The following is a 24,449-nucleotide window of genomic DNA, read 5'->3' on the forward strand; positions in this document are numbered from 1 at the left end:
CCTGTCACTCCCGCGTGGGGCGCGGGCTCCGAGCCGAGCCTCCCACCTGCCCGGCTTCCGGCGCGGTGCGCTGCCCACCCGCGCCGCATTCCTTCAATTTAGCCTGGGCCTTGAACTTGGGCTGACGGCCTCGTCCAGGTGTGTTGCTGCGCCGGAAAAACCGGAGACTTAGTTCTTGCTTGGCATAAAAGTAACTAGATGTATGGAACGGAGAGCGAGAGAAGTCAAGCTTTTAAAAGCAAAGTTGGCCCCAGGGATTCTGTCCCTAGTGCTGAACTGACCCGTGCCCTGTGGTTCCTTCATTGCCCGCTTCCAGGAAGGTCAAAAGGAAACACCCCGCAGCAGTTAGGATATAGGACAAAGGTATTGGGGAAACCATTTTTGGTTACAGACAGCTGTGAAAGCCTTGAAGACCGAATCCATTGGTAGGTATTTTTTTCTGGCTGCTTCTGATCTGTATGGCGTGGATGTCTGCTAAAACCTGTTCACTCTGTGAACTCTGCTCACTTTATGCAGGCTTGTTCCAATTTTCTGGAGGGGGTTCGTCCCTTTGTCCTGCCCTTAGAGAGTTAAAACAGGCGAAGATGACTTGAATACGATGTCTAATCTCTGGTAGTTTATTCAGATAATGATCTGTCTCAGCCAGAGTGTAGCTTTTCACTTTGATTACAGACACAACGAGTTCTTGATTATTTAGACACCAATTTGCAGTTCGTGGTACTGTGCTGCCTTCATTTCATTACAAAGGAGACTGGAGAGAGGGATACAGGGAAAGTTCTGGTCTCCCAAATACTTAGCAATGTATCATGGAGAAAAGTTGATATAAATGAATGTCTGAAATGCCCTTTGAGTATGGCTCAGTGGATTTCAGGCAACTGTACTGAGCTAGTTTTAAGGTTCTAAGAATATCAGAGAGAAAAAATTTAAAGGGACAGCATAACTAGGACAATATAGCCACCTGTTGATTGCTATGTATTAAGTGATTCTTCGTTTTTTTTAAGGATATGAAACATATTCTCCCTAGAAAAATGTATCTGTGTGTGTGTGTATGTATATCGTCGGTCTGTGAATCCATGGGACTCACAAATATTCCCTAGGTTAAAGACACAGGATTAAAAAAAAAAAGTTAAGTACTTGAAAATGAAACTGTTACCCTTGAAGAAATAAGTGTGATCATGATTTCAGAATTGCTTTTGAATTATGAAATGTGGGTGACTTTAGTTTGGTAGCTGTCAAGCTAGGAATTCTAGCTTTTGCTAATAAATAATATAGAACCTCTGGGAACAGTTGAAATAATCTACTTAATATATAGCTATTAGCTACTGTGTTATTTGAAAGGAAACCCTTGAATTTTTAAAACATTACAGTGTTGCCTTAGAGCAGGGTAAAAAACTTGTTTTTTAAGGGTTCAGTTCAATTATTTGAAATAGTTCCAAATAGTGTCTTCATAGAGTGTAGTCTATTTGTCATCCATTTTACAAGTTAAGCTTTTTTGAAGGATTTAAAATTTTTTTTGCTACTCATCCATAGTATTCACAACAGGACTGAGTCCTTCTAGACATCATTTTGTCTCCATGACTTTCATGACAGAACACATCTATTGACTCCTACTCCTGTAGACACTCCTTTTCCATGTTTAGAGGAAGATTTTAGTAAGATAAGGCACTTGTCTGACATTCCTTTTTGCGTTTTGGAGGAATTCATTTATCACAGTCTTAATCCCCACCCCACCACTAGCTCTTCTTCTTGGAGAATGTCACATTTATTCAGAAATCTTGGTGTGATCTTTAACTTCTCTTTTCCTATCTGAGCCACACTGAAGTTTGAGGTGTTTTATCTCCAAAATGTCTCTTACCCCTCTTCATCTTTCATAGCAGTAACTGAAAGCAGTCCATTCTTTCTTATGTGAGTAATTAACATGAAGTCAAAACTGAATGTAGAATTTTTTATGAGAATAAACTCGTGAGTTTGAAAGTAAACATAAAACTTGAATGTAAGGTTTTAAATAAATCAGTTTTTTAAAAAAAGATAGTATGTAGAATGTAAGATGCATGTAAATCAGTCAGATGGATTGGCTACATTTCAAAGTTTTCTCTTTTTTCCTTCAGATTTTAACATTATGGCAGGGAGGCATCAGAATCGGAGTATTTCTCTCCCAGGAGTTCAGTTAAGCCCTCAAGTACATGCTTTTGGAAATTGTACAGACAGCGATATGTTGGAGGAGGATGCTGAAGTGTATGAACTTCGATCCAGAGGAAAAGAGAAAGTTCGAAGAAGTACATCAAGAGATAGACTTGATGACATTATTGTATTAACAAAAGATATACAAGAAGGAGACACTTTAAATGCAATAGCCCTTCAGTACTGCTGTACGGTAAGTTTTAATTTCATTTTACATAATGTAGTCCAGAGTAAAATTTCTCCCAATTGAAATAAATTCCGTCTCCTTTTATCTTATTACTTCTCTTTTTTTGCTTTTGTATTTTTCTTTTTCACATAGAGAGCTGTGCCCCATCTGTGGATGGTAACTTCTTAAATCTTTAACTGAATACTTGAATATATTTCTGAATCCATTATTCTGACACTTTAGCACATTTCTTTCTGTACCTTTGTTTTGTGCTTATATATGTTTGGGGGGTTGGTAATTTTTGTTTTTAAAATTACTATACGTATTACTCTACAACTTGGGTTTTTCATAGTTTACTATGGGCATTCCTCACGATAGCCTCTCATAACCTTTTAGATCTAATTCATTATTTTAAATAGCTGCATTATGTTCATAGTATGGCTGTACCAGTATTATTAAGCCATTCCCCTACTTGTTAACAGTCTGGATTTTCTTGGTGTTTTACACCGTGGGGTGAATATCATCCCAGTTATAGCTTCAAATAATGGTACCTTATTACTGTGGGATAGATTCCCAAAAGTGGGTTTGCTAGATTAAAGGAAATTATTTCATGTAAACATATTGGTATGGAAACTGGTTTTCAAACTTTGTTCTCATATTCCCAATCCAATAGAATCAGAAGTGTATCTATTAAGTATACTTCCTTGCACTTTTTCTTTTCTCCCCAATACTCACGTTTGAGCTGAGATTCTACCACTTGACCCACACCCTCAGCCCCCTTTTCTTTTCTGCTATTTTTTTGGATAGGGTCCTGCATTTTTGCCTGGAGCCAGGCTTGTATGGTGGTCCTCACACCTATGCATCTCAGGTAGCTAGGAGTGCAGAAGGGTGTTTCCATGCCCAGCTTATTTGTTGAGAGGGGGTCTTGATAATTTGCTTCTCTGGCCTTGGAACCATGAACCTCCATATCTTCACTTTCCAAGTAACTGAGGGTACAGTTGTATACCACTACATCGGCCTGTCTGCTTGTGTATTTTTAAGCAGAATTCTTAAGCCCTTCAGAGACTAAAACAGTTAATGAAGGATATAATTCCTAGAATATTGTTATAGTTGACATTTAAAAATAAGACTTATTAGAATACTCCTCAAGTCTGTCCCTGGAATCCTGAATACCACCAGGATTTGCTACCTGAAGTCTTCTTTGAAATACATGTTTGTGAGTCTTTATTCCCATTTTCCTGGGTGGGGAGCAGAAAATGCCCCCCCCCACATCTCCCTACTTTATCCTGTTACAGTAAAATAAATCTGTGCTAAAACTTATTCATGTGTATACATATACATACGAGCTTTAATATTGTGAAATTCTTTATTGTTTTTCTCAATATTTTCATCCAGAGAATTTTTCATAATATAAGATGGCTTTTTTTTTTTTTTAACTTAGGGCTTTATGCTTGCTAGGCTCTACCACATGAGCCACACCCCAGCTCTTTTTGCATTAGTTTCCAAATAGAGTTTCATGTTTATACCCAAGCTACTCTGGACCTTGATCCTTTTATAGGACAGGCATACACCCAGCTTTTTTTGTGTGTGTGTGGTACTGGGGCTTGAACTCAGGACCTATAGCTTGAGCCACTCCACCAGCCCTTTTTTTTTGGTGGTGTTTTTTTAACAGATAGAGTCTCACAAACTATTTGCCTTGGCTAGCTTCAAGTTATGATCCTCCTGATCTCTGCCTCCTGAGTAGCTAGGATTATAGCCATGAGCTACCGCACTGGGTAAAGCTTAATGGTTTATTGATTACTCACCATACTCTAAAATAGAAACACATTTATAAATTTAAATAAATGTGTTTGTATTTAAATTGATTTAAAAAACTTCCTGTGGTCTTGAGGGCCTATGTATTTTTTTTTTCTGGATGAAGTAATTGTAATTTTTCACATTTTATCAAAAATACATATTTTGTTTTAAAATTTAATACAATCTTACCAAAATGCATGTTTTTAATAAGTAAGAACTGGATACTTGTTTTTCCCCCCTCACATAATGGCCACACAGCTGTCACTATTAAATCAGAAAATCTAATTTCATTTTTTAAGGCAAAATAAACATGAAAATAGGTGTTTTGTAGAGAAATAACACCACTGAGAAATAAATGACGGAATGTATCTTGGAAGGTCATAAAGGAAAAACAAAAAACAAGGTGGAGATCCAAGAGGAAGAATGGTGCAGTAGTTTTATTAGAGAAAGATGTTAGTTTTCTGTAAATTCTGTTTAGAAGGAAATTTGAAATGCCATTCAAGTGATTAAAAATAGCCTATATTTCTAGTGAAGTACAAACGAGAAAGGGTTTTAGGCATCTGACAGTGGTGTGGAGGTTTTAAGAAGTAAATAAAATGAATAATGGAGTTTCATTAGGTGTTTCAGAAACAAGTGGCACAGACTAGGATGAAGCACTTTGATGTATACTGAAAGAATATCATTATTGTGAGGTTCTAACAGGAGTGAAACAAAAATGGTGGAGGACCCTGCTGGTGAAACTTGAGGGGATCTAATAGAGAGATAATTAGAATAATTCAACTAAAGATGACCGAGGCTTAGACTAAAATGTGTGATAAAACTAGAGAAGGTGATAGAAAATATATAGTTGGCTAACACCTATCATCCTAGCTATTTGGGAAGCAGAGCGATCCAAAGGATCGCAATTCAGTAAGTCCAGTCCAGGCAAAAAGTTCATGAGATCCCCATCTCAACTAATAAAAAAGCTGGGTGTGGTGGTGCACACCTGCCATCCAGCTACGAGGGAAGCATAAATAGCAGGATCCCAGTCCAGTCCAGCCCATGCATAAATGCTAGTCCCTACCTGAAAAATAAGCAGAAAGGGCTGGGGATGTGGCTTAAGCATAGAGTATGTGCCTAGCAAGCACAAAGCTGTGAGTTCAAACCCCAGTACTGCCAAAAAAAAAAGAATGTATTTGGTGAAAAACCACAGGATGCATTAGCTGATTCAGTTTTTGAAAGGAAGAATATAAGCCAGAAGTGTAATCCCACCTACTCAAGAGGGAGAAACAGGAAGATCGTGAGTTTGATGCCATCCTAGGCAAAAAGGTAGCAAAACTCTGCCTGAAAAACAGATGGGCTGGGGACATAGCTCAAGTGATTGACCATTTGCCTACCATGTACAAGGCCCTGGGCTCAATCCCCAGTACTGAAAAAAAAAAAAAAAAAAGTTTTAGGAAAACTGATCAGCTTAATATTGGGGAGAATTAGAGGACCCCCTTTTTGATGAGAGCTCAACTAGCAAAGAAATATTAACCTTAGTAAAGGATTTATCATTTTAAGAATGCAATAAGTACTGCCATATTTCACCTACAAATAAATAGTCTTAAGAATTATTAAAAAACATGCCAATTATAAAATGGTGCTGAGAAAAAATTCAAGGTTAGAATCCTAAATGCAACCAGAGAAAACATTATTAGTTATGTTCAGAGATATAACATAGCTGGATGCCAAATCTTGGAAGCCTAGTTGAGTCTTGAACAGTTACACATAAGTGTGTAATTCCAAGCAGAGAGCATTTAAAGAGAATGGAGTTGCGCTTTAGAATTTGTTAATGAGTCTTTGTTTGATTTAAGACAAAACAATCCCAGAGTTCTAACATGATAAAGCACCTTCATTTCATCTTATTCTTCTCCCACCTCTCCCTCCGTCTCCTACTCTATACATACACTCTAAGAGTTTTTCCAATATGACCTCTTTTCACTCCTCCTATAGTAATGACTACTAATCTTCAATTGATGCAGTTCATCACTCCTAAATATTGTTTGCTTGACAATGCAGGTTCCTGATTTTCCTACTAACTAATATTTAATAACAGCTATACCTTATGTAATATGCTGTATAGCCCTGCTCTAAGTGTTCATCATGCACTTTAATTCGTCAATATTCATACCAACCCTGTAATGGGTAATATTACTACTGACAACTTACAGGTGGAAACTGGCAGAGAGGTTAAACAGAAAGTGTCAGTCATGCTTCAAACCAAGATAGCCATGGTTTTAACCACCATAGATAATACTACCTGCTTGTCCACTCTTTTATTACTCTCCTTTGTCACTTTTTCTTACTCTCTTTATTGAATGTTGAGACATTCGAATGCCTCAGATGTTGGCATTCCTCAGGGATCTTTCCTGTCACCTTTTTCTCCCACTCTACTTCTAGTGAATCTGTCCATTCTCAGATTATTTTTCTGATTTTCAGACATACATCTTCAAGCATTTACTGAACATCTTCAACTTGTGTATCTCAAGTATCTCAAAGCCCATGTATCTAAATTTCATGTTCATCCTCTTCTTACTTTCCACAGTGTGAATATTTCAGTTAATGGCATCTCATCCAAGGAATTGACCAAACCAGAAATTTAAGTTCCATCCTAGACTGACTTTACCTGTGTTGACATCAGTTGGGTGACACATAGATTAAGAGCTTAGATTAAAGCATTGACTGAAATGAAAAATGGGACTAACAATTTAAAGGTGGTGAGAGAAACTGGCATACTAGTTGTTAATCTGAGGAATACTTCTCTCTTCCCCTTCATCACAATGGCATAGAATAGATGTAGACAAGTGATGAGGGATTCCGGGGAAAACCAGAAGATGAGTGAGTGGGACTAATTACTATATTTTACTATCAGGTATATGTTTTTCCACACGTTTTAACATCTTCGAAATTACAACAATGGCATCTTCATTATATTTGGTGCATTTTTTTGCCATTAGAGGTACATAAAATAATGGTGCATCTTAGAGTTAATGACATCTTAGTTTTGCTCAAATGTTAATTTTTTGGGTAAGTTAACATTTGCCTATACTCCCAATTGCGAAATTGGAAAAAAGAACCTAAGTATCTATAATCCTTCCTTCCAATCAGAACTGTGGTATTTGTGCATGATATACAATGTACAAAGGAAACAGCAAAAGATCCAAGAATCTACCTAAATAGCTAGCATTAATCAGTGTTACTAATAAATGGGTATAATAAAAAAAGTAGTTGGTGATTTCTTGAGACTAGCAAATAAAAAATGGTTTAAAATTCTCATCTACAATTAAAATTAAAATCTCTCTGGGTGTGGTAACTTAGCACTACTAAAAATTAAACTTTTTTCCCCTCCAAAATTAAGTGGATGAATGGTAGTTGCTACCTCGTTTGATTTAGAATTCAGGTGAATGTTGTATTTTTCTTTTTTACAGGTAGCAGATATCAAGAGAGTTAACAATCTCATCAGTGATCAAGACTTTTTTGCTCTTAGGTCCATCAAAATTCCAGTTAAAAAGTTTAGTTCATTGACTGAAACATTGTATCCTCCAAAAGGAAGACAGGCTTCACATCCATGTGTTCAATATGCTCCAGAACAACAGGAAATTTTGCCAGCTTATGATTCTCTTTGTTCCAGTGAGTCAGCTGGTAGCTTTTTAAAAGAAGTAGACAGAGACATAGAACAAATAGTGAAGTGTACAGACACTAAGAAAGAGAACCTTAATGAAGTAGTGTCTGCTCTAACAGCCCAACAAATCCGTTTTGAACCTGATAATAAAAACACTCAACGTAAGGATCCCTATTATGGAGCAGACTGGGGAATAGGTTGGTGGACAGCTGTAGTGATAATGTTGATAGTAGGTATAATAACACCAGTGTTTTATTTGCTGTATTATGAAATTTTAGCTAAAGTAGATATTAGTCACCATTCAACAGTGGACTCTTCACATTTGCATTCAGGAATCACACCCCCATCACAGCATAGAGAAATGGAAAATGGAATTGCTGCAACTAAAGGAATACACATTGGACAACAAGAGGATCAGAAACTACATAATCAAGATTATCAATCACCTGTTGCTCAACACAAAACATAGAAATTGGCTGATCATCATAATGTTAGTAATCACATGTGCGTCTGGAATGCAAGGATTCAATTATCCCAACCACTTCAAAGGCAGAATTTAGAGGGTGCTTTTTCTTCTTTACCTTCCTGAAATTTTTGAGGTATTTACAATTGGGATATGTATAAAATTCCTGCAGTTGCTAGTTGTTTGTGTTGAGGGAAGTCAATCTGTAAATCTGTTACATAATTACTTAAAGCAGAAGTGAATTTAAATGTGTTCAAGAAGTTCTTAACTTGGAAGGTGTGTCATTTTTCTTACTCGAGACGACTCAGGTTTAAATTTTATCTTAAAGTTTGTGTTAAATTTGTGAACCAGAATGATAGTTTCAGATATCTGCAACTGAAGAAAACTTATGATTGTGAGCCATCAAAATACCTAGTTGCAAACAGTTTGATTCTAAAATTATTTATGATAGTAAGTACTTGACATTCCATTTTGAAAATTTAAAAAGTTTAGCACATGTGCTACGAAGTATAAGTAGAAATAAATGAAAGCGTATACAATTCCTACAGTTGAGACTAAGAAATAGATATTTTTAAGACCCCAAAATAATATTAGTATGTGGTTGGAAGTTGTCATGTGATCACTGGAATAGGTCAAGATCTAAAAGTAACATTTGTCTCTTAAAGAATGCTTTCTTTAAGACCCTTTAAACCTCATTTCTGCTTATGTTTTTAAAATCATACTTGCTTGATATTTGAAAGCACTTTTGTAGTTCTTTGATGAAAAGTGTCATATGGGTACAGATTAGCATTATTTAGGAAATAACTCGTTACATACTGTGATGAATGCCTTAATTATATTTTGATGCCTTATTATTTTGTGTAAGTTAATATACATTTTAAAATTAAAACAGGATTATTTCAGATAGTCCAGTTAGATTCATTATGTAGGCTCTTTACATAAGCTATGTAAATTTGTTTCTACCTTCACTTTCAAGCACAAGTTAATGGGATCAGACATATCTTTGTCTGCCTCTGAGGTCTTGCAGAAAATTATAAATTAAGCAAAAACAGGAGTGAAGAGGGCTTTCGCATCATCAATACGAGACATATTGCATTGTTGATCCCTTAACCTCTGTTTTTCAAAAATAAAATGCCAACACTACTCTTTCCTGAACTATAACATCAAATCGGGAACAGAGGCCAAAGATTTATGGTTTGGTTAAAAGGCTTGATAATGCTACTTTCTAAGATCTGCTATGGATCAGCCAGTCTGGCTAAAGAAGTATTTCCATACTGATTTCATCGTTTAATTTTTTTTAACATGAAATGTGCTTTTTTAAAATACAACTAAAGTGATTCAATAGAAATGAGATTTGGTGGAGTGAATCTGGACTGCCTGTGTTGTATATAATAAAGTATACCTTAAGATATGTAATACCACTTCATTTTCTGGGCATTATTTCCTAGCTTTGTGTTTCACCTTTTTGATTAGTCATTTAATATCTCAAGTTCCAATCCAGGTACAAAGTGATGTGAGTAAATTTGGTAATTGAGGTTTTATGTACTTTAAGGAGAAAAACATAAAGACAGGACAAAGAAGTCACTTCCTTTTTTCCAGTATTGGTGTTTGAACGGAACTGAGGGCCTATACCTTGAGCCACTTCACCAGCCCTTTTTTTTGTGGTGGGGTTTTTGTTTTGTTTTTTTAAGAGATGGGGTCTCGAACTATTTACCTGGGCTAGCTTCAAGCCAAGATCCTCCTGATCTCTTCCTCCTGAGTATCTAGGATAACAGGCGTGAGCCACCTGCACATGGCTAAGAAGTCATTCTTAAAGTCTGAGGCCTTTAGAAAGTTACCAAAAAAAGTGTTTAATAAGGAAGTTTTAGTGAATTGATTTTAAGTAATGCTTAGAGTTAAAATAATTTTGGTTTTAATGTGCCTTGGGCATTTTGAAAAGAGGACTATGATCTTTTATTTTCAGTGTTATCTTGGTCATTTTACATTCTATTTATTACCTGCTAGAAAATCAAGTTTTAGGGTAGAAAATGCAGATTATTTTAGGGTAAAAGAGGCTAAATGTTCTTTAAGGAACTTTGTTTACGTCAAATTGATGAAATTAGGGTCCATGATTCCTTTGGTCTAGTTGTACTTAGAAATTGTGACAGAACAGTCTAAGTACTTATTTTTAAAGTAAGGAGATATACTGTATACTTGATTAAAATTGTGTCTGTCTTGCAAAATACCCTTTTTGAAGGAAATACAGTATATGTCCTTGTGAAACATACGATCATTTCCTTTTCTATTTTAATTACATATTTTTAAATTTTGCATATAATCTGAAATGTAATTCTGTATATAGAATTATGGGTTAATCTGTTTTTAAAAGAAAAAAATGTAAGCATTTCATAGATTTAGCTTTTAAATTTTAGTAATACACATTAAATTTGTACCAAACTCAAATTATATTGTGTAACAAGATGACACAAGCACAATTGTTGTATATTGTGGATTTTAATTGTGTCCAAACCCTTATTTGAACTGACTTTGAGGCTTTACGTTTCCTTGTACGCATGTATTTGTGTGTAAAAGTTACAAAACCGAATAATTGCATTTGATTCACCTAAAAATTTGGAGTTGCAAGTGAAAAAAAAATCTGCTATTTTTAGGGCAGATTCTGTTTTTTTTCTTTAAGTCTGGGTAGATAGAAATAGTTGTTTTAAACTAATGAGTGGCCATTGAAATTAAATGTTTTTGCTGTCCTCTTCTAGAAAAAAAGACGATGTGATCTATTGTCTGTGTTAAGAATTAGAAAGAAGGCTATAATGTCAAGTTACCTTCTCCAAAGGACTTTTGATTTCTTAAAGCTTTTCTTTTTCTGGACTCTGCCTGCTTCTCAGTGCCCTGAAAAGTTCTCTAAATGAACCACTACCTAGTAATTTGTTCTTCTTCTTCTTCTTTTTTTTTTTTTTTTAAACATCTACTTCTAAGATTACTCATTTGGAAGTATGAAGTGTATAGTTCTAGAAACAAGAAAGATCCAGTCAAAGTATTACAGGTTATACTGAAATGGTGCATTTTGATGGGAATCATTCTCATTTTAATTACAATGTTGCTCAGGAAGTCAGTATTTTTCTACTAAGTATGTGCATATTGCACTGTTCTATCATAGAAATAAATGAATGCCTTATTTAACTTTATGTATGCAAAAGCTATAAATCTTGTATTTTATACAATTGCAAAATGTAATAAAACATGTTAGCATGTACATTTGTAAAAATTGGTTTTTAAAACTTTTGGCCCCTTTTCATATTTTAGAAGATCTGCAAAATGTAATAAAGTTTCTATTTTATTATTCAATCTAAAATGCAAGCTGGTGAATTTAATTGACTAAAACAAACCTTTTCTCTATCTTGAAACTGTTTGATATAGAGATACTATGTAAGATACAGCAAGCTGACAAAGGTTTATAAATTCAGATTTACCCACTTGTGATACTTGAAACAGAACCTGCTGGATTATTTGTAGGACATAAATGAAACAAAAGTTCTGATGAATGGTCTTTGGGAGCTTTTCTTCTGAGGCATGGCCTATGAGCTACTTATGAAGCCCTGGATCAGACATGAAATGCTCTATATGTAAATTTTAGTTTATTGTAAAACATTCTTTTCCCTTCAAGAATATTAATTTTAAGTTATAAGTAGAATTGAGAAAGTTCTTCGGATATTTTACTTAGAGGAAATTATGTTTTCCCATTTTTAAAAGCATGTTAATCTTACAGTTTTGTTTACATTTTTTTTTAAATAAAAATGAAAGTTTTACTAACTCCCGATACTTTAACTGTATTAAAGCAAAACTGTTGATACTGTACACTTTTGAAGGTGGTGAAGAAAGGAAAGATTAACAAGAATCCTCTGAATGTTTTTACATTCTCTGGTAACAGTCCAAGAAACCAATGATTGCATTTTACTCCCTACCAAACATCATAGTTTGTTACTACAACTTTTTTCCTAATCAGATATACCTAGAGTTGATTAAATCACCAATATTTGGTAGAGGGATCCAACTACATAAAATCTGTATTAACAAATAGTTTTCTCAACCAAATAAAACATCTTAACACAATTTTACTTTGTTAAGAATTTAATGTGTAAACAAATACAAAAAAAAAGCATTATAGCAATTTTGCTTCTAATCTTAAAGACTTCAGTATTTTTTTATATTTAAGACGCTATCTCTGCAAAATGAAAGTGTGCCTTCCTATGAAATAACTTCACAGTCTCAGATTTGAAGCCCCCCAAAAAGATATATGTTGGTAAAGCAGCCTGCAAATACAATTCCTTTACATTGTGAAAAGATCTTTCAAAGGGGAAGAAATGTGCTTAAAAGAGGTGGCTGGGGCCTCCAAGAGTAAATGCTCCACTATCTGCAGGACTGCAACACTGAAGACTGAGCTAGAGAAAGATGTTTGCCTTCAGTGTATGTGCACAATTAAGAGGTTATCTATGGACATGTAATAAAGCAAGAGCTGTCAGATAAGATTTCTATGAACTAAATGGTATATGGTCCTGGTACCAAAGGAGGTGAGAGAATAAGACACCTATGTTAATAATTCCCAAATAACTTTATTTGCCATCATTTCTGAAAATTTCTTGTGTGGTTTCTAAGTATAACAAATTATAGAAGAAGGCATTTTATGTTTCTACTTAGAATCTTAAAAATTTTTGATAAGCTCCTTTAAACAAGAATCCAGTCACCTTTGACCAGCACAGTTCTAAACCAGTAAGATGGGTCCTCAAACCCATCCAGAATTATTTGAGGAAGTATATTGCATTGAAAGTGATCTTTTTCCTGAGACAAGAATGTTGCAAAATTGCACTAGACAATGTAAATTTTCCCCACAAATACAAGATAGGCAAGTCAGATTATAATATACTTTATGATGAAAACATTTGTTTCTCAAAACTCTTTTCAGTTATTTTTCAAGCTGTAACTGTTTAGAGGGTAAGAACTAAACTTAAGAAATAATCATTTCTGTAAGGTAAGAGAATATATATGATAAGTTCTGGTGTTTTAGCATTTTTCATAGAAAATTGTTAATAAGTGGAGAAACTAAGGCACAGAAACTTAACCAAACTCATGTCAAGGCTGAATCTAATATAGGTAGAAAGAGAATCTAGAGATCCAATTCTCAGGTGAGAGGGTAATGGGTAATATATCTCCCCATCCAGGGAAATAAACTTCCTTCTAATGGGTAATCCTTTGAAATATGTAATATGCACTTCCTTGAAAATCTTTGGCATTGTTAAGTTTCTGGAGTCTGAGGTGTCTATGTATTTTCTCCCCAAAATATAAAATAGCAGAGGAGCTAGTTTGTAAGAAACAAAAAGATCAATGTTAATTTCAAAATGACCTGAGCTCATTCTGCATTATTAGGTAATCAACTGTACAGCATGAGTTCTGTGGAACAAAACAGGCCAGTATACCAAGTTCACATACATGCATTCTGCTACTGCTATGAAGTTCATATAACCAGAACTTAATCCCACACTTACATAAAGTACAAAATTAAACAGATGTGTCTCAGTCTAAGTTTTCATAAGCCCAGCTATCTGAAGACGTCGAACTTCTTACTGTGATTTATCTATTGTAGAGTATGAAGTTCCCCCAAACCAAGTATTTGTAATATTCATCCCACATGAAAATCTCCTTGTCCTGGCTGGGATGTGAACTTTGAAACTTGTATAGCTCACATTGATATTTTTCCATGACTATGTTTTCAATCACAAAACCTCAAAACTCAAATTTGCACTTGTATGAGCTCAGGTAGGTTTTGAAGTCACAATATAGTAGTATAGAACATATCACATGAAAGGAAAAAATATTTTTCAAGTTTCTTTGTTTTTAAAGTGCTTCATGTGCTATATTAATAGAAATCCACTATGACTAGTAATAATTTTGCAAAAGATCAGCAGTTAAACAATGATTTGTTCAAGTATGAAAACAGATTGAGATGCTAAAACTCTTTAGGCACATTCAAATCCAAGTAATTTTTGAAAGTCCACTAGCATACATAAGAAGTGATGGCAGAGGTGTTTCAGAGGAATGTCAGAGTCAAACTATAAGGTAGCAATAGTGTGTAAACTCAGTGATTATGCATGTTTTGAAAACAAATATTTGTCAAAAAAAATGCACTCATTTGTTACTAGAAATAAAACATGATTAAATCAAGTCTGTCCAAATACTCAGAACTGTATCAAAAGTTTTTTTGAGAAATTTCTTGATTAATAGGTTGCTTCATCCATGTTGTCATCACTATCTGCACCAAAATCATCTCCATCTTCAAAGTATGAATTAATGTAGTCATTTTCCTAAGTGAAATGATATATTCCTTAGTAAATAATAAAATAATAATGTTAAAGAATACATTGTAGGCTGTCCATTTATAAATACAAAATTCAGGTAATAAGAACATATAGCAGGATTAAGAGTGTTTTTTTTACTCTCAGAAAACAGTTTCCACACAATCTACCCATGTCACTTTCTTCCTCAAAGCACCACCTCCTATTCTCAGACACTAACCAGCTAGGACAATATAAAAGGCTGCCCACCTTTTTCAGTAAGATGAAACATTTAATGCAGTCTCTGAACAGAATGACACATGCCTAATTAGCTAAACCACTAAACATTTATTCCACCAATGCCCAGACAATCAGTTTTTGCATCAATATTCATTAACCAGAACTGAGGTTTGCAGTCACAAAGTACAACTCAGCATAAGCAGAGGGACTTTTGCTTCCTTTTCAGAAAAGTCCTCATACCAAATCAAACTACAGGCTACCATGTTACATTCTATCCAAGGCCTCTCAGTATCTTTTATATTAAGATAAGCCCCTGGAAATGGTCTAATTCCAAACAGCTAAGTAAAGTTTTCATTCCTATAAATGACTCAGATGATATCTGTGCTTTTTATCAAAAGTAGTGATATAAATTATATTTGGATTCTGACTGGAACAAACACTTTTTGTGGGACGATCTAACACTGGCTTGATATTTAGTAATATTAAGGAATTGCATTTCATTGTATGAGGGGTAATGATACTGTAATGTTAAAATGTCCTTATTTTTGAATCCACACTTAAATATTTATGGATGACACACAGTACCTAGGATTTGGTTTACATTAATACAGTGTAGATGTAGGGTTGGAGGTAGGACACACAGGGACTAAGTGGATGAGTGGTTGAAAGATTAGCTATGAAATCATTCTACAAACTGGGTAATTAATCCATTGCTATTTTACTAGTCACTAGATTTTTGTACACGCTCGAAATCTCCCATGATAAAAAGTTAATCTCCACATCTCTACTATCTATAGTAAGAAGTGAGACTATTCTCAAAAGATACCAGCTTTATTATTTTCCTGAATTTTTTTTTAGTACCTAGATGGTAGCATTTTATACTGAAATGTATATAAAATAATGCATGAAAGGTAACTTGCTTTATTCTGATTTTTCATTACTTTATCTTTCCTAAATACTCTGTTTCTGTATCCACTTTAGATCCTTTCCAGATCCAGAGAGTTGGTCTAGTTTCTGTTGCTAAGAAATCCAGAAAGGTCAATAAACCTAGCTGAAACTTAGTGCCTGTGTACAGGAGAGAGATGGCATGGCTGAGAGTGCAAATGAAGACATCTTGTAAATGAGACTTTGGCAAACATGTCTATATGGAAATATAAACAAGTCAATTTATAAAAGAAGTGAGTAAGGAAGGGAAACTCCAGCATTTCAAATCAAAGTATATGTCACTTGTGTATGCTCAGTGATTCACACTAGTAATTTTGAGATATTAGTAATCTTGACACTTATAAAGTAGCAGAACCTGTTGAAACAGGTTCCTAAACAACTAGAATTTCAATATTTGTTATTTTTGTGAGAGATCTTAAGTTCAACACAGGATATATTCAGATTCAACTCAAGTGGACTTTGTTAACAGAACATTCGAAAAACCTGTCTTGTCTAGAATACTGGCCACTACCCACAGAACCTAGTAGCACTAGCCCCACAAGCCAGCTGTGATAACCAGCAATGTCTCCAGATATGTTAGCCATTTAGTGGGGGTTTTTGGTGGCATCCCTATCTCTGATTCCTCAAAAATGGCCACTAAGCAGGTTTAAAAGGAAGAAGAGGCAAAGAGTGGAAATGTTTAAAGGTTACTTTGGTATAGAGTATGTGCTGGAAGGACAAGAGACAATAGTAATGGCAAGAAAGAGGATGAGGGATGAGCACAGAAGGAGTTAAGCTCTTTACAAATGAAAATTAAGACAGGGAACCAACAGAAGGATGCAGGTTGAGAAGTACTAACCATCTCATCATGCCAGGGTTCAAGGAGAATAAAAGTAATCTTCAAAGAGAGGGATAAACAAGATATGTTTAACTCAAAAATATTTAATTAAGCCACTCTTGGTGGCTCAGGCCTGAAATCCTAGATACTCAGGATGCAGAGATCAGGAGGATCACAGTTCAAAGCCAGCCCAGGCAAATAGTTCACAAGACCTTATCTTGAAAAAACTCATCACAAAAAAGGGCTTAGTGGAGTGGCTCAAGGTATAGGCTGAGTTCAAACCCCAGTATGGCCAAAAATAAAAAAGTTTAGTTAAAATTTATCTGAAAGAATAAACAGAATACTCAGATAAATTATGAAAAAGGAGGGTAGCAAGAAAGACATGCCCTAATAATCAGAAATTTCTATTAATTGGAACAGCTAACTGTTGTTCCAGAAAAAGATGGGTTCAAACAGATTCCAGAAATACATCTAAGTAATTATAGGAATCTAACATACCAGCTGATAAAGGAAGAGTTTTAAATCAACGAGGAAAGCAAATCATTTAACAAATTAGCAGCTGGCTAACCATTTGGAAACAGAAAAATGTGTCTTTACCCTTTCCTTTATATCAATACCAATTTCTAAAGAATACAAAATTTAATGCAAAATAATTAAAAGTGTATAATAAATAACTGTTGGAACAGTTTCAGGTGAAGAAAAGACTCAGAATCTGGTTAAGGAGCTGAAATGGAGAAAAGGCAAAGATCATCAGAACTGGGGAGAAACTGTAAAGTCTCTTCTACTGTAAAGTCTACAAAGTCCTAAAGAGTTGACCGACAAAGATACCCTGCTCAAAAATACCTTCATGGACTCCAACTTAGAAATGTACCAATTTCTACAAATTGGAAATCCCAAGTCCAAAACACTGTGAGTCTTGACCTAGCCAGATAGCTAAAGTTTTATTATCAATGTTTTCTGATAAAACATTACACATGCACTTTGGAATTTGAAACATGGTGGTGTTGTAGGAATTCCCTTTCAGACCTGCATGACTTAGCCCTCAATTAACTGCTGACTTAAATTTTTTTAATAAATACTAACTGCAGTCTGATCAACTTCCTTAATTTGTGGACTTCCACTTACAAACATTTCTTTCAAGTTAGTTTTATCTCCTATATTCAACTTGGCATCATTATTTCAATGCTAAAATAATTCTCTTGATAACCAAGGAATTGATGCCAGCAATAAGAATATAGTTGTGAGTCATATCAACATATTTTGTTGTTGTTGTTGCAGCTGTGGTTGAACATGTAGCCTAGGCTGGCCTGGAACTTGAGATCCTCCTGCCTTTGCCTCCCAAATACTGGGGTTACAAGCATGTGCCACCATGTCAGCCTGGTTTCTATTTGTTGATTTAATTATGTGCCATATATCTGATTCTCTGTTATCTAACATTCTTACAGTCAGTGACTTTGTCACCCATACTGAAAAGGTCTTTACCTCCTCTTGCTCCTCTTCATCATATTCATCATGCTCTGCAGCATCATCATCGTCATTATCATCACCTTCTTTACTTTTCTCTTTGCTTCCTTCTTTCTCTTCATTTTCCTCATCTGATTTCTCACCATCACCTCTCTTTTCCAATTCCTGGTATAAGTGAGTTTCATTAATTTACATGGTAACCATTAGACCTTGACTTCACAGCCCAGCCTAAAGAGAACACAATTACTAATCACCTTACTCTAATCCAATCTTACCACCACCTCAGAAAGTATGAGTTAACTCAAGAAAGGGAGCACTTACCTCCTATCATTACATTAGTATTTCATGCTTTTATTACTTAAAAATTAAGTCTCAGATATTGCTGAAGATATCAGCTCTAACGCACAAAGCTTTATTTTTATGATTCTTACCCTACGTCTTTCTAAAATGTTTGACATGATGTAGTTTATACAGAAGAACTATCAGAATTTTATTGTTTTCCTTTTACCATAAAAGGAGAGAAAAAGAATGTAATGGTAATATTTCAAAATAGCTACACTTTGTTTTTATAAGTGAGATCGTTGAAAAATACTAATATCAAGTCATCTTGGGATAAATAATCGTATCTGCAGATTATCCCTGTCTGTGTCTTTTGTCCATTATTTACTTCCTATCTCCAGTAATTTTGCTTCTGGAAGGCTGAGAAAAAAGAGAAAATCACAGTGAATGCTAGTAATTATTAGCAATTCTAAGAGAAAAGGCAAAGGAGAGAAACATAGCTAAAAAAAGATTACATTGTCTAATGGTTCTATGAATCAACTCTGTAAAAATTATTATGCTACCTTCTGACAAATTTAATTTTACAAATGCAATTTGTATTTCTATTATAGCTATCAATGATTTCTTCCTTTGATAAAAGTGAGCCATTTTTATTACTGTCACTGTTCACTAAATTGTACTATGCTCACTTTGCACAAGTGATAGAATTTCAAAAGTTTTCTAGGAAGTGGACATAGCAATAATTTCACATTAATACTCATAATTAAGGCTTCACTTTAGCAAATTTTGTGATTACTCTTAAAAAGTAATTAGAACACTAATTTATGAATCTACAAATGTTATAGCTCTGTTATAAGATAGGTGATTTGTAGGTTGCATATAAAAAGAAGACATATTTTACATCTGGAGCGACTATAACTGAGCTATTCCTTCATTGGTTCTCAATTTTTAAAATCCTTTTAATTATGTCCAAATTTGAACTTAAGGAAATTAAAGACAATGAAAAGACTACATCACCTGGACTCAATGTAAAATAAAAACTCAAGCTTCCCTCTTTATTTCTTTCTTTATTCACCTCATTTGGGCAGAATAAATTAAGAACAACTAGCCTGGTGCCAGTGACTCACACCTATAATCATTGCAGAGGTCAGGAGGATCGAGGCCCCACACAAACAGTTCATTAGATACTATCTTGAAAACACCCACCATAAAAATGTGGCTTTAGTGGTAAGAACACCTTCCTAGCAAATGTGAGGCCCTGAGTTCAAATCCCAGTGCCACCAAAAGAAAAAAAAATTAAGAATTAAGACAATCACAATAGACATAAGCTTATTTACCTTGGTCTCCTTATGCTGCCTTATAAGTTAGTACTACAATATAATGTAGGCAATTTTTCCAACTGGCAATCTCCTTGGAAAATTGCAAATATGTTTTTAAATTTTTTGAAATATCTACAACATATACTCATGTATATAATGCTATGTTAACACTAATATGTGGTATTTTGTTTTTTCTATTTTAATGAGATCATAAGTAAAAAGACCTGCAACCCATAAATTCATGCAATCAAAATGGAAATGCAGTGCTATATTTAACTTTCTGCTAGGTATAGACAATAGCTGAAAAAATCATGCTAGTAGTTATTATCTCATAATTAGCAATAGAATTATTTAAATAAGTTATGTAATATATATGTGTATGTATTTATTTATATATTTATTTATCCATGTGTGTATTTATTTATTCACTTACTTATTGGTATGGGGTTTGAGCTTAGGACCTTGAACTTGCTAGGCCAGTACTTTAGCCACAAAATATATTTTAAATATATTTTAAAAATATATTTATTTTTATCTCCAGCCCAAAATATATTTTAAACACAGAAATCATTCAGTGTGACCACAAGGAGTAGGAAGTCTATATTTTTCAACAACTACCACCTCAAATATCTTTTAATGTCATCCTCATTTGTACCACATAGACCCAAATCAAACCCATTAAAAACTTTAAAAGACTGACAAATAGAAGATTCACACAACTTTCTTCATAATCTCAGAACCATACACTTTGTCTGATTTCATTTCTTTTGTGTTATGCTACCAGTTTCAGCTTTTCTACTTAGTAGACTCCATTTTCTCTTCTGTGAGATTTAATTATCTAAGCTTAACACTTTACAGATTTAAGAAAAAAAGAGTAATATAATATAAAAACACCTGGAAAACAGTTCAAAGAGAGTAATTTTTCTAGATTAAGTATATACAGGCAGCATGCAGAGCATCCCCTGTATGTCATAAGAAATAAGAAGTTCACACGTGAGTTTATTGCTGTATGGTTATTCCTGGGATTAGACTGTATGTTGCTACCTCTCCATCCACAGATATTCTAGTATAGTAAAATTTGAAAATTGCTGGTAATCACAATCATCCAGAAGCAATTTTGACTCTATTAAAATCCATCTGAATTTTTAGATTTAAAATTCTAGCTTTGGGCTGGGGCTGTGGCTCAACTGATAAGAGTGCCTGCTTAGCAAGCACAAAGCCCAGAGTTCTAAACCCAGCACTGCCAAAAATAAATAAATAATAAAATTCCTGTTTTAACAGTGTGTGTCCTAAAAAGGTGTTAAATATAAGCAATAAGGAAATACAATTAGTTCTAGGGCGAAACCACACCCAGAGGTACAGATTAATCGTCCTTACAGCATCTTACAGGCAACTTAGTAACTTTCTCCGGGAAGCATTAAGAGCAGGCAGAACTTGTGTTTGATCAATGTAAGTTAGCAAGTCTGCAATCACATCTATCATTTCACCACACTTAAACCTGATATTTATTGATGACTTCATCAATCCTCCTGGCTTTAATTTTTGGATATGTTATCTTCAGTTCAAGCAAAAAATAAAATAGCAAAAACAGCAGTTTCTGTCACCAAGTATCTGTGCCAGCTTTGCACAGGTAAGTAAATGTTTTAAACCTTTGACTTCCTTATTTGTAAACAAAGACTAATAATACCCACCTCTCGTTGTCCTTACAAACCCTTAAGGACATAATGTATGGAAAGAGCTCATCAAAGAGGTCAGCACGGGGCTCAACTGGTGGAGCCCTTGCCTAGTAAGCACACGAGACAGACTGGCACACATAGTAAGTTCTCAGTCAGTGTCACTGCTGTTGTTTTAGTAATCACATCAGTGAAAGGTAATACATGCATTGATAGTGGGAATAAACTTATATAGAGCAATGTAGCAATGACTAATTGTTTTCTACAGTGCACAAAACAAGTGACCCAACAAGTTCACTTCTACAAATCCACCCTACTCATGTGAAATGATATACTTAAAATGAGTTCATTCCAGCATTATTTACAATAAACACTACACAAAACAGGTCTATCAGTAGAACACTGATTAAATAATTAATTAAATAAATTACGGTTCATCCTTATCATAGAACCAAAAAAAGAACAAGGCAACTCTACCTAGACTGATATGGAACCAAGTCCAGGATATTTTAATAACTGATAAAATGCAGAAGAGTATAATATGCTACATTTTGTCATTAAAACTGGAAAATTCTGTGTTAGGCATAAAATATTTCTGAAGGAATATATAAGAACTGGTAACATTGTTGGTCTACAACAAGGGAAATAAAAATCTGAAACAAGGATGGGAGGGCAAATTTTTGGTATATTAACTTCTGAATTTTACATGTTTGTTTGTTTTTTTTTTTAATAAAAGTAAGTTCTATAAGATAAATTTTCCTTTAATAGTCTTCTAGTCACACTGAAGACACAGAGGAAAAAATACATACATACCAACAAAAGAAAAGTAAGATTTTTCTGAAAGAACCACACTTTAGGTCTGTATTTCCATATTTCTTCCACACTGAATAATTAAATACAAGGGGAAAATAGAGATACAGTAGAAAAGAAAGCTTGTTATGCATGAGGCAAGTTTCTAGGTGAGTGGTCAAGAGGACAGAAGAGGGGCTGGAGGTGTGGCTCAAGTGGCAGAGCACCTGCTTTGCAAGTGTGAAGCCCTGCATTCAAATCCCAGTCCTTCTGTCAAGAAAGAAGAGAAAGCCTCCACATCTCCCTGCTAGGCAAGTTCAACCTTTCTGGTCTCTCTGTGTGCTCGGCTCTCTTCTGCCAAAGCCACATGATTTAAAAAGTCAGAGAAGGGTGAATGGTTGAAGTAAGAAGGTAAAAGAAACATGACATTTTACAATTGTTATGTTCATATAGTAAGAAAAAAATCATACCTCTATTTTTTTCAACACATCTGCAGCATTAGTGAGCAAAGCACCTTTGTCTGTATCTTTTGCCTTTTTGGATTTCAGGTCTGCTGAAATAAAACTACCAGTTAATATATTTTTCCACAATAGTAACTGTGATTATATTTCTATACCTTTACATATGCTGTCTGGCATAGAGGCATGTCAATGCCAGGCTGTCGCATAATTTTCAGAGTGAATTATTATCAAAGAAAAAGCTAAATCATCACATCTTGCCAATTTTCCAATGAGCAAATGGTAATCACTTTTTAAAATATTTTTAAAAACTGCAAGCAGATATAGTTTTAGTAGGTACCAAAATTTGAGTCAGCAATTAAGATCAGTAGGGACAAAGCTCATACACTATTACCTCAGACAAAAGTACCAGAGTACCAAAAGGCTCCCACAATTATATCTGCACTGGCTTCCTGTTCACTCACCATTGCACTTTATTTTACCAAAGCAATCTTTACCAGATTTGGATAATTAAAAAGAAATATAGGATAAATATGTACTTGCTGATGAGAAAGAGGTTACAATCAATGCAACAAAGAACTATCTTTGGAGTGAAAATGAAAATGGTTAAACTGAACAAGCTCATCACATGAATTTCAAACTTCATATAAATGAAATAAAACAATTTAATGGCATTGAAATATATAATTTGTTTTACTTATCAAAAATACTACATTTGTAAGGCTATCCTGAAACTGAGGACAATAAGAATTATTTTACATATAGATTCTGCCTGTCAGTTACCAAAACATTCTAATATGTTACAAAATTGTCCTATCATAATCTTTTCCAAAATCAAACTAATTACCTAGAAATCACTTGGTAACAGAGAGAAATATGGCCCAGAAAAATGTAATTTTAAAGATTAACATTTAAGCCACAGAAGAAAAAAGTTTTTAGAATGTAGTGGATGGCCCATAACTGATGGAATTGCAGTTTACTGAGAGCAGGACTTCCAAACATACATTGGTGCAGTTTGCTTAAACAAAAGCAGTGAGATTTAGTGATGGGTAACTTCCTCTGCCCTCTTTGAGAGCAGAAACTACTTAATATGAACTGCAGCACATAAAATATAGCATCATATATTAACAAGACTTCAATAAATATAATGCTGACTTCAAAAACTACTAGATAAAGACTATAATTTACCCACACCATGAACTGTTTTTCCCTAAGAACTTTTTGTCAAAATGTTTATTTCATAATATGTAAGCCTACTAAAGGGATACTATAGAACATGGTCAGCCAAATATATTTATAAAAATTATAAATTTCTTTTGGCAGGAGTAACAGTACTGAGGTTTGAACTCAGGGCTTTGTGCTTGCTAGGCAGGCACTCTACCAATTGAGCCATGCCTCCAGTACTTATTTTTCTTTTTACAAATGGAAATCCTAGAATACTAGATGTTTTTATTAGATTAATATGTATATGAAACTCCAAGGATGAGCAGTCTGTGGGACATATTTAAAAACTTTAGTTCTTCCAAAATGGACACACTGTTTTCAGCTTTTTACAGTCTGCTACAGATTTATGATCTGTTAGGACATAAGTATCATTTATGCACATATTTTGTTATGATGAAAATAATGTATTTGCCCAGTAAAAACCAAGGGTACAGAAGATAATACATGGCTGTCATATCTCAAAATATTCTGTATTCAAGCTTAATAATCTTCTACACCTTTAAAATAAAATAGAAATACTTCTGTCTTAAATACAGAGATATAAACTTCAATTATGTATATTTTACTATATCCCAATTATACTTTAATAAAGCTGTTTTTTTTTTTTAATTTAATTTTTTTTTTTTAAAAGGACAGTGAAAATTTCCTCTCTTCTCTTGGTTGTTAACCCT

The 24,449-nt window shown here is 34.3% G+C and overlaps 2 protein-coding genes across 6 annotated transcripts in view; one reads left to right on the top strand and one right to left on the bottom strand.

Moving 5' to 3' along the window:
- Nucleotides 1–203: 203 nt before the first annotated feature.
- Nucleotides 204–11,206, top strand: Lysmd3 (LysM domain containing 3). The gene is made up of 3 exons (XM_074077097.1): nucleotides 204–425; nucleotides 2,109–2,374; nucleotides 7,594–11,206. The coding sequence occupies exons 2-3, from the start codon at nucleotides 2,120–2,122 to the stop codon at nucleotides 8,254–8,256; spliced, it is 918 nt and encodes a 305-aa protein (XP_073933198.1). The 5' UTR covers nucleotides 204–425; nucleotides 2,109–2,119; the 3' UTR covers nucleotides 8,257–11,206.
- Nucleotides 11,207–13,149: 1,943 nt separating this feature from the next.
- The window catches only part of Polr3g (RNA polymerase III subunit G), a 32,859-nt gene continuing 21,559 nt past the window's right edge, over nucleotides 13,150–24,449 (bottom strand). For 4 of the 5 annotated variants that reach the window (XM_074077099.1, XM_020156523.2, XM_074077100.1 and 1 more), the window contains exons 6-8: nucleotides 22,567–22,649; nucleotides 18,055–18,201; nucleotides 13,150–14,600 (exon numbers count right to left, since the gene is read on the bottom strand). In XM_074077099.1, coding sequence (XP_073933200.1) covers nucleotides 14,514–14,600; nucleotides 18,055–18,201; nucleotides 22,567–22,649 — 317 coding nt within the window. In that variant the 3' untranslated portion in view covers nucleotides 13,150–14,513. The remainder of the gene's footprint in view (nucleotides 14,601–18,054; nucleotides 18,202–22,566; nucleotides 22,650–24,449) is intronic. The other variant, XM_074077102.1, reaches the window with a different exon arrangement.

Source organism: Castor canadensis, chromosome 6 (genome assembly GCF_047511655.1).
Source record: "Castor canadensis chromosome 6, mCasCan1.hap1v2, whole genome shotgun sequence".
Lineage (NCBI taxonomy): Eukaryota > Metazoa > Chordata > Mammalia > Rodentia > Castoridae > Castor > Castor canadensis.